Source organism: Anolis carolinensis, chromosome 3, assembly GCF_035594765.1.
Source record: "Anolis carolinensis isolate JA03-04 chromosome 3, rAnoCar3.1.pri, whole genome shotgun sequence".
NCBI classification, from domain to species: domain Eukaryota; kingdom Metazoa; phylum Chordata; class Lepidosauria; order Squamata; family Dactyloidae; genus Anolis; species Anolis carolinensis.
In genome coordinates, this window is record NC_085843.1 from 41,237,405 (window position 1) to 41,252,190 (window position 14,786).

The 14,786-nt window shown below is 39.0% G+C and overlaps 1 protein-coding gene across 2 annotated transcripts; it reads right to left on the bottom strand.

Annotated features, from left to right (window-relative positions):
- Nucleotides 1–4,525: 4,525 nt before the first annotated feature.
- LOC100559254 (apovitellenin-1) lies at nt 4,526–10,645 on the bottom strand. Of its 2 annotated transcripts, XM_062974767.1 has the most exons (4): nt 10,496–10,641; nt 10,103–10,203; nt 9,330–9,492; nt 4,526–6,801 (listed from the first exon to the last, which is right to left on the bottom strand). In XM_062974767.1, the coding sequence occupies exons 2-4, from the start codon at nt 10,161–10,163 to the stop codon at nt 6,693–6,695; spliced, it is 333 nt and encodes a 110-aa protein (XP_062830837.1). In that variant the 5' UTR covers nt 10,164–10,203; nt 10,496–10,641; the 3' UTR covers nt 4,526–6,692. The 2 variants fall into 2 exon arrangements, with proteins under 2 accessions (XP_062830837.1, XP_008106078.1); XM_008107871.3 differs by lacking the exon at nt 10,103–10,203 and having other exon boundaries at nt 10,496–10,645.
- Nucleotides 10,646–14,786: the final 4,141 nt, after the last annotated feature.

Below are 14,786 nucleotides of genomic sequence, written 5' to 3' on the forward strand. Positions count from 1 at the left end.
TAAGTGAATTTATAAGTCGGAACAGGTACATGGATAGCAGTCATGGATAGCATGAGGAAGAGTTAATGTCCCTGTGGTGTTTGTTTTGCTGCTTGTGCTCCTGTTCAGAAGATTTCACCTCACTTTCTGTCCCTGTGAGGATTGGATTCTGAAAAATCTTGCTTGTTGTGGAAACAAGGATTGGTGCAAAACGATCTGTGGAGACACCTTTTCCCCATGATAACTCTTTCTGGAGTAAATTTCCCTTCCAAGGGATAGATTGCTCTCACTTCCTGTTGTCTCACCTCCATTCTTAACTATGAGTCATTTGGAAGTCAGATTTTTGTAACTTGGGGACTGCCTATACTGTTAAATTCATCACTAGGGAAAATAACAAGATGGGAAAAAAGTTTTATGTACATGATGTTCGTGCTGGAGGGGAAGTTTCTAATGCTCCCAGTTCTGAATGTGGTGGACTTCTACTGCCACTAACTGAAGCATACTAAACCAAATTCTATTTATGGGCACATTTGCATAGGCCTGCGTGTTATATCGTTTTTCTTTCATCTTCCTGATAATAGAGGTTTGTGCCCCCTTATTCAGATGTATCATCCATGGCCAGCTAAATCACAGCATAAACTATACAACTAAATCTAAAACCACTCTCAATTCATAAGAAGATAAAAGAAAATCTTATACATGTTGAGTCTCTGCTTTTAACCAGATATTTGAATACCTGTATAGCATATGGAGCGCCCGGTGGCACAGCGAATTAAACTGCTGACTGCTGATCTTGCTGACTGAAAGGTTGGCAATTCGAATCCGGGAAGCGGGGTGAGCTCCCGCTGTTAGCCCAGCTTCTGCCAACCTAGCAGTTCAAAAACATGCAAATGTGAGTAGATCAATAGATACTGCTCCAGCAGGAGGGTAACGGTGCTCCATGCAGTCATGCTGGCCACATGACTTTGGAGGTGTCTACGAACAACACCGGCTCTTCGGCTTAGAAATGGAGATGAACACCAACCTCCAGAGTTGGACATGACTGGACTTAATGTCAGGGGAAAACCTTTACCTTTACCAATGGCATATATGTATATAGTGAGCAAGGTATGGATGGAAAGGGGGATCATTTTTCTAAAAGAGCCCTAATAGACAAAAGAAGAAAGGGGGGAAGGGGGTTTTTTTTCCGTGTCAGGAGCAACTTGAGAAACTGCAAGTCACTTCTGGTGTGAGAGAATTGGCCATCTGCAAGGATGTTGCCCAGGGGACACCCGGATGTTTGATGTTTTACCATTCTTGTGGACTCTGTGAACACATTGTCCCGTAAAAAGGAAGCCCAGTGATACTTCCCTGGTGGTTAGCACACTTTCTGCCCTGTTAGCAAAGTAGCCAGAAAGAGAGGACCCCCCCCCCCCCCCCAAACACATACACACATTAATCTTTTTCACTTGGGGAAAGGCAAGTGCAGATTTTGTTGACCAAGAATCACTTTTAAAAAACCCAGATGAGACCAGATCAGGTACATTTATTTTCATTGGTATGACAGGTTTTAAAATTGTAAGTGGCTGAAGTTTTTTTTAAAATGAGCACGCATTCCTTCTGTGGTGAGTGTTAACAGTTGGTGGTTGACAATAAGTGAATCAGGGAGGAAGGGATTGGTTAGATCAGTGGTTCCCCAACTTATTCAGTTCTCAGACTTCCTGACTGTTGGCCAAGCTATCTGGGCTTCTGAAGATTTGGGTCTGTTTAGCCTGCAGAAGAGATGGTTGAGAGGAGACATGATCGCCAGGTATAAATAAATATGTGAAAGGATGGCATAAGGAAGAGGAAGCAGGCTTGTTTTCTGATGCCCTGGAGAAGGACTCAATGGGTTTAAATCACAGGAAAGGAGATTCCACCTGAACATTAGGAAGAGCTTCTTGACTGTAAGAGCTGTTCAGCAGTGGAACTTCCTACCTCGGAGTGTAGTGGAAGCTCCTTCTAGAAAGACCTTTAAACAGAGGTTGGATGGCTATCTATCAGGGGTGCTTTGATTGTGCTTTTCCTGTATGGCAGGGGGTTGGACTGGATGGCCCATGTGGTCTCTTCCAACCCTATTATACTGTGATTTTATGATTCTAAGTCCAAAACAAGACAAGAGAGACTAGGATAAAAAGAAAGTTGATGAAAATAAAACTGCAATTGGCTTAGTTGAATTTCAGATATTGAAATTCAGGGTGCATCTACACTGCTGAATTAATGCAATGTGACACTACTTTAACTGCTATGGTTCAATGCTATGGAACCATATGAGTTATAGTTTTACAAGGCTCTTTGACAGTCTGCTGTTGCCTCACCAAACTACAACTGAGCTATTGCAGTTAAAGGGGTGTCAAACTACGTTAATTTAACATGATAACATATTTTAAGAAATACAACCAGTAGACATGAATTGGATTAATGAAACCCAGAAAATAGTGAGAAAGAGTGGGAATAGTGAGAATTTTGGTGGGAGGCAAACAACATCCTTAAAAATGTGCTTACAAGTGGAATCAAAAGAAGCTGTTTTCCTCATAGACTACAATAAAAACCAACCACAACTCTCCATGATTGCTTTGAAAAGGGAGGAGAGATAAGGAACTAATTTTTAATTTTTATTTCCATGTTTTTAGTGTATTTATATTTTTCTGCTATTGGCTGCATTGAACACTGTGTACTGGAAAGCGGGATAGTAAAATGAAATACATGCACAGAACTTTTAAGTGGCAACATAGGAAGGAATTGAGAAGAGTGTGGTTTACACATGTTTCCTTTGTTGTACACATGTTATATTTCATGACAATCCCCACTTTTCTAATTTTCTAAAGCTTAGAAGTTGCCGATTGCTTAAAATCAGGACTTGAGTGCATGACTGCATACACATCTTCCCACAGGATTTTCTTTCAAAATGAAAGACTACTCCACCCACATCTGTAATAGTCAGCCCATAGGATAGCAGTGTATAAAAAAAAATTCTGATCTCCATGGCTGCAGAAAGACATTTTGAAGACCATCAGGGCAGAAGGAAAAACTGGAGAGGAAACTAAAAGTTTAAAGTCGTCTTTCAGTTTTCATAGTTACTCAAACAGAAATCTGATATACTGAAAGTTCATCCCCTCCCCAAATACAGATTTGAAATGAACAATCTGAGAGTGTGCGTGTAATAGAAAAAGAAAAGATATGCTTCCCAACAATTGTTGCCTACTAGCACCCAGTATACATAGGAAATACTAAATGATGGTCCAAAATCTTAGGCGCTTGTGTGGGCCAAGTTCTTCCTGGAGAACATCAGGTGGTAGCAGCAATTACTTCTTTTCTATGGGCAGATTCTTATGCTGGCTTCTCATGCTTTTACAATATGTTTTGTAACACTGAATGATGGGATGTGCTACACAGCTGTTGATGCTGTTGCTTGTTTTTCACTTGCAGACGTGGGAAAGAGGAAAACCAGATCAGGAGCTGCTAAGGTCATTCCTGTGAAAAGCCCCCGTAAGAAGAAGAGTTGTAAGGAAGCTAGAATGGGTTGCTGTGAGTTTTCTGGACTGAATGGCCATGTTACAGAAGCACAGTTTTGATGTTTCACCCACATCTGTGGCAGGCATCCTCTGAGTTTGTGAGGTCCGCTGGAAACTAGGCAAGTGGGGTTTATATATCTGTGGAATTATCCAGGGTGGGAGAAAGAACTATTTGAGGAAAGTGTGAATGTTGCAATTGACCACCTAGATTAGCATTGAATGGCCTTTCAACTTCAAAGCCTGGCTGCTTCCTGCCTTGGAAGGATGCCTGCCATAGGTGTGGGCAAAACGTAAAGAGAGATTGCTTCTGGAACATGGTCATACAGCCCAAAAAACCCACAGCAACCCAGTGATTACAGCCATGAAAGCCTTCCACAACACATTGAAGACAGAACATTTCGGGTTGTTGGTGAATCAGATGGAAGTCCATGAAAACTCCTTTAAGGTTTTAGACCTGACAAAAATGGTGTGCTGTGATCAAATGTTTTCTGAATAAAGCTGTCTGAGACCCCATCCTCACTGCCATATAATGCAATTTCAGAATGCAGTTTAATATGAGTCTACACTGCCATATTCAATGTAGTTAAACTGTATTCTGAAACTTCATTATATGACAGTGTAGGTGGGGCCTGAATTTACTGAAAGCATGTGTTTCTGAACTGGATTTTGCCTTAACAGCAACTACATACAAGTATACCCTGCTAATATAGCAGTCGCAGGTTGAATCTACACTGCTATATAATCCAGTTTCTGAATCCAAATTATTTGCTCTGAACTGGATTATATGAGTTTACACTGCCATATAATCCAGTTCAAAGCAGATAATCTGAACTCAGAAACTGGATAATATGGCAGTATAGATGGGGCCTCAGACCACTGCCGTAAACTGGACATCACTTTAAAGTGAATCAAAAATTTTTATTCACTTACTAGTACATATAAAAATGTAAGTGGATGTAAGTGGATATTTACACTATAATAAAGTGTGGATTTTAAAAAAAAATAACGCAAAAGAAAATATAATACATTTTTAATTTTTAAATTGCCACAGACAAAAAATGCCCTAATACATAACTGAGCATGTGCAACAAAATGATGCAGTACTGTATAACTGAAAACTATGTATAAGCATGGTGCTCTTGAGGAAAATGTTATTCTATAGCTTCTGTAAATCTAATATACAATTCATTATAATTTGTTTATCCTCTTCTTTTCCATATCTTATTTCTTCTCCAGATACTGTTCTAATTACAACTGTATCTATTTATTTTTAAAAATATTTTGCCAAAAACAAATGACTCAGCTTGGTGGTCCCATTATTGTTGTATTTGTATTTGCATACTGAATAAACAAAAATGTTGTCCAAATTTTATAAGCCATTCTATTTTCTTATGTAGATTTAAGAGGACGTGTTGGCTTTTCTATTAAGGCAATACACCAAATTCTACCTCTCATCTGCACCACCTAGAGTAAGTTACGGGTTTCAGGTAATGAAATGTTCTGCCTGATCTCTCTTGAAGAGAGAATTAGAAACCTTGGTTCTCTATCTAATATTTTGAATTTATATCCTGCCTTTCTCCTAAATGAGACCAAAGACATTACAACATTCACACTTGCCTCCAACAGACAAAAGTTCTTTCCCCCACCCTGGACCTTCCACAGATATATATATATAAACCTTCCTTGCTTAGTTTCTCCATATACCTCACAACCTCTGAGGATGCCTGCCATAGATGTGGGCAAAATGTCAGGGGACAGTGCTTCTGGAACATGGCCATATTGATTAGCATTGAATACTCTTGCAGCTTCAAAGCCTGGCTGCTTCCTGCCTGGGGGAATCTTTTGTTGGGAGGTATTAGCTGGCCCTGATTGTTTCTTGTCAGGAATTCTCCTGTCTTCTGAGTGTTGTTCTTTATTTACTGTCCTGATTCTGGAGTTTTTTTTAATACTAGTAGCCAGATTTTGTACATTTTCATGGTTTCCTCCTTTCTGTTGAAATTGTCCACATGCTTGTGGATTTCAATGGCTTCTCTGTGTAGTTGTTAGTGTGGTCCAGCATTTCTGTGTTCTCAATTAAGTTCTCAAATTGCCTCAAACAGACAAGAGTTTTTTTCTCTCTCCCTGGACATTCCACAGATATATAAACCCCACTTGCCTAGTTTCCAAGAAACTTCCCAACCTCTGAGGATGCCTGCTACAGATGTGGGCAAAACATTAGGAGAGAATGCTTCTGGAACATGGCCATACAGCCTGGAAAACTCACAACAATTCAATGTGCTTACAACAAACTATCACCTGTAACTAGGTACTGTTGTGACAGATACCAGAAATTCTTCAATTATCCACAGAAACCAGTGTTTCTTAGTTAGTATTTTATTTACTTGCACATTTAAAGCATTTATATTACATGATGTTTTTTCTTTTTCTAGCATGTATTTATTTTGTTCTTAGCTACAAAAGATCCTAGAGCCACGAGTAGAGGCAAATAGCATGACAGTGCCTGCCCAAAAAATCTAAATTGGCTGCACTTTAGATATAGTATTTTGGTTATATGGAGATAACACATGTTGGTTAGTCCCAACTAGAGTGGATTCACTGGATGATTTCTGCTTCATTTTCATCTCGGAAAAACCATACAGACACCATGACTTCCAATTTGTTCCCCAGTTCCCATTTGCACACTTCTTTACTCTGTGAATTCTAGAAATTACACAAACTTACTTTTTATCCCTGTTTATTTAGTCTGATAACTGTATTATTACAGTAACATCAATTTTCAAATAAACCATTAAAACCTTTTTATAAGAAAAGATGTCGTATAAAATAAAATTTCACTTTTGTGAGAACAACTTCCAGAGGAGTAGCCCTATTGGAACATTTTTCGCAGCATAACCTTTTCAGATGGCTGAAGCTTTACCCTTAATTAGCAGATATGAACAAACAGAACCTTTTGTAAACACTGGGGTCACACAGTGATACAATACAAAAGAAACAGTTTGTGATTCACAACAGAAGTAGTAAGCGACAATAGATGTTATGGGAAGTTTGTATACTCCGTCTTTGTTAGAATTGGACTGCCGTCTCCCTCTAATGGCAATATCAAATACTACACTCTTGATTTTCTCAATGAATGTATGATCATACACAACACAGAGAATGCTGTTAACCGTTTGTTCATTCCTACTGTTGTGCTGTCTTTTCTTCTTCCTTCTTCCATAAGCCAGATACTTTTTCTACCAGCTCCTCAAATTGCACACTGATTTTAGATGTTTCTTTTATCAAGATGTTCCTGGAAGAAATCAACATTTATGATAGTGAGTTGGTACTGGACTGTGCGCATTTAGGAATTATAGAAAGAGAAGTGTATTGCTGTTTGCAAGATGAGAAGTACACAACACTTGTTGGAACTGCCTGGTGGTATGACCTTCCCTAGGAGATTGGAAACCATGTCATTTTCAAAGTACTGCAAACCTATCATGCATTTTTCAGAAGAGGTGTGTCATCTCTTTCCTCTAAGGCTGAGAAAGTGTGACTTTCCCAAGATCACACACTGGGTTTCCATGTCTGAGCAGGGATTCAAACACTGGTCTCCCAGGCTAGATCTACATGGCCCTACAATCTATAGTAAACTTCCAGGAGTCATATTGGGGAACCTAGAGATTTCTAGAAAGAACACCTCTCTAGGGCCCCATCTACATTGCCATATAATGCACTTTGAAAGTGCATTATATGTTGAGCATAGACTCATATAATGCAGTTTAACTGCATCGAACTGCATTATACGAGTCTCTATGTCCTCTAGTGAGATTCTATGGTCTGCTTCCACCAGAAACCTGGAAGAACTACAGATCCCTGAAGAGGCATGCTCTTAGGTTTAAAAATAACAAGCAATTTTTAATTTGAGACTTTTCCATTTTCATTGGGGTCCTGTGCCCCTAAACTCCAGCAAATGAAAGCTCACTGTATTACCCCTTGAAAGACATTTGTGATCATTGTCATGATGCTCAAGACACAGTCACATGTTGGCAATGTTAAGTACTGTATTAACAACACCGGAAGTTACCTTCATTTCTGTTCATGATGCTAAAAAACAGCATCCCCAGTGTACACCTTAAGGAGGGGGGGGGGATAATAGCCAGTGATTTCAAAAGACATCAAGTACTCTTAACAAAAGAAAGCACAGAGATAAGTAACAGGGATCTTACAAGTTATTTTTAATCAAGTCCAGCTCGAACTCAACTAAATATATTCAGCAGGTATCGTTATAGGATTGACGGAAGTTTTTTCTGCTACCTGAGTTCAAGGTGCATTTGGCTTAAAGATTCACAAGCATGCAGTCCTATGTACAACAAACATTGTCCATGTTGACATATGTCTTCCAGCACAACTGACAGCAAAAACTGGCTTATGAATAGCAAGTCAGCAGAGCTCTGCCTGAGCAGTTTATGTTCATGAATATACCTAGCCTATTGTCATATCCAGTGTGCTCTCCTTTTTTTCCTCCCTACTCTCCCTCTGTTTTTTTAATTAAACAAGATTACATTACAGTCAGTCCTCCATGTTCATTAGGTTTAGGGGCACAGAAACCCTGTGGAAATAAAAACCCATGAATAATGAAATTGCTTTTTAAAAAATTGATGAGAACAGCTTTCTAAGAATGTCTAGGTCTTCCAGCATGATTTGCATCAAAAGCTGACCACAGACTTGTACTGGAGGACACAGCCATTCCTAGAGAGGTGATCTTTCTAGAAATCTTTAGGTCCTCCCGTATGCCAGAGGAAGTAGACCATAGAGTACTCCAGGAGATTCCTATAGAGGACATTTTAATCAAACCTGTGAACAATCAAATCCACAAAAGTCAAAACTGCAAACGTGGAGGGATGATTGTACTTCACTACCATTTGTAGACTCTGTTATTTGCTTTCTCAGGAAACTTTCTCACTCTGCGTAAAAGTAGGGTCTAACATGTTCATGCCTATATTTCATGCCTCCCAAATCCACCCTCAGAAAGATTGCTCTTAACATTAGGGAAAGTCAGATGATTGTCCAACAAATATCGGAGAGTAGCAGTGGCAATCTCACATGTGCTCCTTTTGAACCATGTGTGTCAAACTCAAGGCCCATGGGCCAAACCCAACCCATCATTTCACTCTTTGTGGCTCTCCAGATGCTGGACTACAGCTCCTGTCTTCCTCATCATTAGACATAATGACTAGAGCTGATGGGAGTTGTGATACAGTAAAATCTGGAAGGCTGCAGTTTGTTCTGTTTAATCAGGACAGCAGGGTTTGCATAACTGCAAGGCATGTGAATATTATGTCTGACTGTAACCTTTCTCCAATGTCTGAGCCACAAGTACTATTGGGTTGCAATTTCATTATCCCCAGTCCACATGGTGGATAGTCAAAAGTAATGGGAGTTGTTGATCAATAACATCTGGGAACCCAAACTGGGTAAAAACTAAAGAGCACTAACTCCGTCCATGGATTCAACAGCCCTTTGAAGGCAATTATATGGTTGATATGACCCTCAATGAGAATGAGTTTTACACCCCTGTTTTAAACTCTCTAGCTATTTCATGGCAAAACTGTCTATACTGCACAATCCAAACTGCGCCCCTTGAACTACTGTGCAGTTGCAAACATAGTAGGGAACATTTTTACACACTACACATGCTAAAGTCGGATTCAGTTCCCAGTCCAGCCAGGTTCTGTCCATGGACTGGGTAGGGTCCCTCATCTTGTCCTTTGGCTCAGGCAGCAATAGGCCCCAGGCACATCTCGAGCCCATGCCAGTCATTATTGCCAAATATCATACCTTGTTTCAAGAATGAAGGGAATTTGGACAGCCTGAGCCAAGTATTCAGCAGTTTTAGGAGACACTTTGTTCACTGACTCATACACATAGAACGCAATTGCATCAGGTATGATCAGCCAGTCTCGCCGGACATGTCTCTTTGAGATGGCTTTACCATTAACTTCTGTAAAAGAGGAAAGAAAAAGAAAATTAAAAGTGAATCTAATGTCCATTCCTATAATATAGTATATAAATACTGGACTTAAGTAGAAGACCCCGTGTGTGTATGTGTGTGTTGAAGTACACAATTACACCAATTATGATACTTTATGGAGGCAAACTTTTAGTAAAATAAGTGGATAAACTTCTCATGTAACACTAGTTGTTGAATTGAGTTGTTGCTAAGGTATATCAAATCCTGAGAGTCTTCACATTATACCTTATTTTAAGATCCTCAGAAAGGTACCTTTATTGGAGGCTTTCACTACAATAATTAATATTATATCTTAAAATCTGCATTCCTTAGTATTAATAAATCACAGTCACTCTGTGAACACAGTCAAATATCTGAAGTTGGTTATTTGCCTTTACGCGTCATAATTCAACATTAGTTTTGGCCATCCAGATCCCTCTCCAGGAATTGGTTGAATGATGTTTTGTTCATTAGCAGCAAACAGGTATGAATGAGTCATGCATTCCACACTTAATGGAAGACAGGAGTGCATATGTTTTAAGCAAGGAAAATATATTTAAACCAAGACTTACGAAAACATGATTTTTTTTATCTTTCCTACCAGACAATGTAGATCCAAAAAGAAGTAGAAGACCAACAGTTAAAGCTTTAGATGGAATCATGGTTTAGTTGAGTTTGGTGATACTGTTTTACAGTGGAGTACTGCAAAAAAGGAAGTTTGAATACTTTTAAAGAAGAAGTAACATGGTTTCCCTACCAATACAAACCAGTAAAGCCACACAGAAAGCCCACCACTGAAAAAAAGGCAGCTGGTGCTTTCTACTCATTTCTTTGGTCTCCAAAAGAACAGAATGTGTTTCCTCATTGTGTGTTCTGTTTATATAATTAATATATATATTAATAGATTTATAGAAATATAGATTTTTGGCATGTATTTTAAAAGACACATACAAGCCTCTCTTCATCAGTAGGTATTAGGGTGTTTTCCACCTACCTCTCTTGCTGATTGTAGCTGTCACTTTTGATTCTGAAACATTGTCAGGTCCGACACACTTCATATAGCTGCAGTCAAGGGGTCAGAAGTCCAATTTGTTTCACATCAGCTCTTTCACAACATAGACCATTGCAGCAACACAGTGTACCATGACACAGTGTACCACACACAGACATCCAAATGACACAAATGTGATCTCCTTTTTCATTTTAACCACATCATTGTTATCACAGTTAAAAGAGCTAATCAATGATTTTTTTCATTATGAAGACATTTGCGGGGGGAAATAGTGATTATGAGAATACAACCTAAGGATTCTTTGACCCAGATTCAGAACGTCCGAAGCAGCTGAATTCAATATAAATTCAGATTGGCAATTGGTTATTGGTTGTTGTTCAGCATATGTTTTATGATATTTTATATGCTTTTATGTATTAATTTGTTGTAATTGGAATGTATTTTATATTAATATTGGCACATAGTGGCACATATCAATAATATACCTCCACAGTATTCCAAAACCTCATCACACTAGAACTTGGATCCACTTTAAATCCACTTTAGGGAGGGGACTTTAAACAGTTCAGCCAGATAGGTCCTGGGCCTCTCTAAACTATAAACCCCAGAATTCTGCAGGAGGCAGAAACCGGATTCAAAGTGGATCTATGCTCTGGTGTGATGAGGCAGCCAATCCTGAACATAGGAGACTTCTGCTTAATACTACCATGTGGCTTAATAGGGACAACTATAGATTTGTAGGTCCTGTGATTTATTATTCAAGGCAACTAACAGTAAATATGACAAAATGCAAAAACAACGTAAATGCATTAAAACATGAGTATAAAAATTAAACAATTAAACTATTTCTGTCATTAAACCATTAAACATAAAAATATTGAAATACATTTAAAACCCTACACAGCCACCTGAAAATCCTAATCACATCATCCTCAGCAGCCCATCATGTAAAGCTTGCATAGTGAACACCTTTCTGTTATAGATTATCAGATTAGAAAAAGTAATGGCCTGTTCCAAATGCATGTTTTGTGCTTTTTATTCTGTGCTAAATCTCTGAATGCAAAATGTAGCAAAGCCTTCACTTGACATGATTCAGCTAAAACCCATTACAGTGTTCCCTCACTTATCGCGGGGGTTACGTTCCACAATCACCTGCGAAAAGTGAAAATCCGTGAAGTGGGGACGCTATATTTGTGTTGTTTACAATCTCACTGGCAAGTAGCGTCTCTGTCTGCCGCTGCCTTGTGAGGCAAAAACAAAGTTGCTTCAGACTCCTTTTCCCTCCCTTTGGCTTCTCCTTCCTTCCTTCCTTCCTTCCTTCCTTCCTTCCTTCCTTCCTTCCTTCCTTCCTTACTTAGGCTTCTCCTTAGGAAGGAAGTAGAAAAAGGGATTTATAATATTATTTTATGATTTATACTATTATTTTAGTGTTTATTTAAAAACCGTGAAACAGCGAGTCCGCGAGAAGCGAACTGAGAAGTGGCAAGGGAACACTGTATTTGTAAATAATTTGCTAAGCTCAAACAGTTAATTGTTGGATTGTTTATTGAATGCAAGCTTCCAGGCCACTGAAACTTTGAAGGTATTTCCCAAACTAGCCCAGACTTTTGTTAAAAATTAACCATATATTTACATAGCTGTTTAACACTTCACTCATGCAAACTTGACATGCTCCTGTATAATTCCAGGATTAGTTATAAACTTCTCATTCTTTTTTTTTTAACAAGAACTCAGTAAAATCAGATTTGACCCTGAAGAGGGAGTAGATAAATCATAGTTTGTTATACATCTTTCATAGCAAGTCAACAAAATATAAAACATAAAATTCACTGCTTTTTAATGTTTCAGGGATTACAGGAATGCTCAATTGAATTTCTAAGCCTTAAGGCAAGGTGTGGGTGAGATTTTGGATTTCAGTTCCCAGAAGCCCCAGACAGCAAAGGCAAAATAACGAGGCAACATGTGAGGTGTAGCCCAAAACAGCCTCCATGGGACCAAAGTTCTCCATCCTAGGCTAAAAGGAGAGCTTGCTCACCAGAGTACCAACATCGCCCTCTTCCCCATTCTTGTCTTCACTGTATGGTAGAATGACTTATGAGCATTAGTGGCATTATGAGCATTACTGAGTCTTTGCTCTTAGATAGGAAGTGATTGACCAATAGAGTTCATATGCCATCATCAATTTTTCTATAGAACAGTTGAGAAACTTTAAAAAAGAAACAATACAATGTCCAGATCAAAGAGCAACACTCTCATAGGAGTTATAAAAAGGTAATAGAAAAGAGTGGAATTTTGGGAACTGGAGGGAAACTCCCCTTTGTATTTCAATTGTTTTTGGTTTAAAGCGATTTTAACTGATTTTTTAAAAAAGAATTCTAAGTTTAATTCTATTTTAATATTTATATTTTGTAGATTTTGAATTGCACTGTTTTGGGGTTGTGAGCTGTTTTGCGTCTTAATCCAGAGAGAAAAGCAGGAGATAAATAAATATACCTATGATAATGATGATGATTTACTGGTTCTAAAGATGAAGGTGTATTAGTGCAACAGCATAAGAATAAGAAATGTTAAAGTGGAATTCCTCCAGAAATGTTATTTTTCCATGTATGTTTTCCTAAGAGCAAGCTCCACTGAACTAGAGCTTAGAAAGTTATTTTGAGGCTAGTCTGTAACTTGTCAATGTTTGAAAAGCACTACAGTAAATTGATTCAGTGCCATTATTAGTTACAATGGTGAAAAATTGAAGTTGTGCAATAATCTCTTCCAGTCCTCATTCCTTTTCTATTATTTCCTTTTTAGAAAACATATCTCAGGGATGAGAAGAAAATGTCTAAAACTTGGGGGGAAATCTGTCAAAATGTCTCTGAAATGACTTAAGGCATAACTGCTGAAACATGAAAGCAGGTAACACTAGAGGAGGGGTTGATTTTTTTGACAACAAAGGAATTCTATGCAAGTACATTTGTTTATTGTATTTACATACTGCCTACCAGCACACATGGGCTGCTGAGGTGATGTACACAAAGAAATGCAATTAAAACAGTACAAAGATCAAAGTAAAAATGTATTAAAATAGACCTTTTAAATGTTTAAAAACAGTCTAAGAAGAATCCTAAAAAAGGAACAAAACAAAGCACTTTCAAACATCAAAGTGTGCGGAACAATGCTGTTTCAGCTGCTCACTGGAAGCTTAAAAAAGATGGAGCTATATTTTTTAAGACACTTCGGCTAATGCTGAGATATTCCTTAAATACAAAATAAATTCACAGAAAAGACTTTTTCCCCAGTAACTAACCTTCTTTGATATAGAGGCCCTGGGGGTTGAGTTACTGAGACACAAAGCTAGGTCTCCTCTACAGATCTCAATTTTCCAATAGGCTTCTAGTCTTTCAGATGCCCTGGCCTCAAATTGGCTCAGGCTTTGTAAGTCAAAAACCAAGCACCTTGAATTGAACTTCGAAGCACATGGGAAGTCAGTGCAGTTCTTACAAGACTCACGTGGTCTCTATAACACACACACACATACACACACACCAAATATCAGTTTGGCTACTGCATTTTGCACTAGCTGCGATTTCTGAACACTTTTCAAGGGCAGCCCCATATAAAACTAATTATAGTAGTCTAATTAGACAGTATTGAAGGCATGAACCATTGTGGCCAGATCTGCCTTCCATAGGAAATGGTACAGCTGGTAAACTAACCAAAGCTGGACAAAGATACTTCTGGCCCCTGCAGACACCTGACCTTTCAGGAGCACTGCTGTGGCCAAGAAAAACCCCTAAGCAACAAGCTTGAAGAAGTTGTGATGCTAAATTCCAAACTGGTTTTCCTATTGCCCAGCAGCACTTGCGTCTTGTCTGGGTTGAACTTCAGTTGATTCAGCAGCATCTAGTCTTCCTTGCACCCAGACAATGATTTTGGATTTCCACATCCTCCTTGCATCAGTTATAGAACAAAGGGAAAGCTGGATATGGTCAATATATTGAGGGCACTCAACCCTTAAACTGGATGATCCGCCCCACCCTCAAAGCTTCATGTAGATATTTAAAAACATTGAGGACATATTGTAGACTCAATTCAGACTGAAGTCAAACACATGAGCACATTGGCTTCTTAATGTATCAGCATCTAGAGATTAGATTTGCTGCCAGGGCCGGCCCCACTAATGAGGCACCTGACGCCGCCGCCTCGGGCGCAGGCCCGGGGGGGCGCCGTCAGGCTGGGCGGGAGGCGGGGCACCGCCCTGACGGTGCCCCGCCTCCCGCCCAGT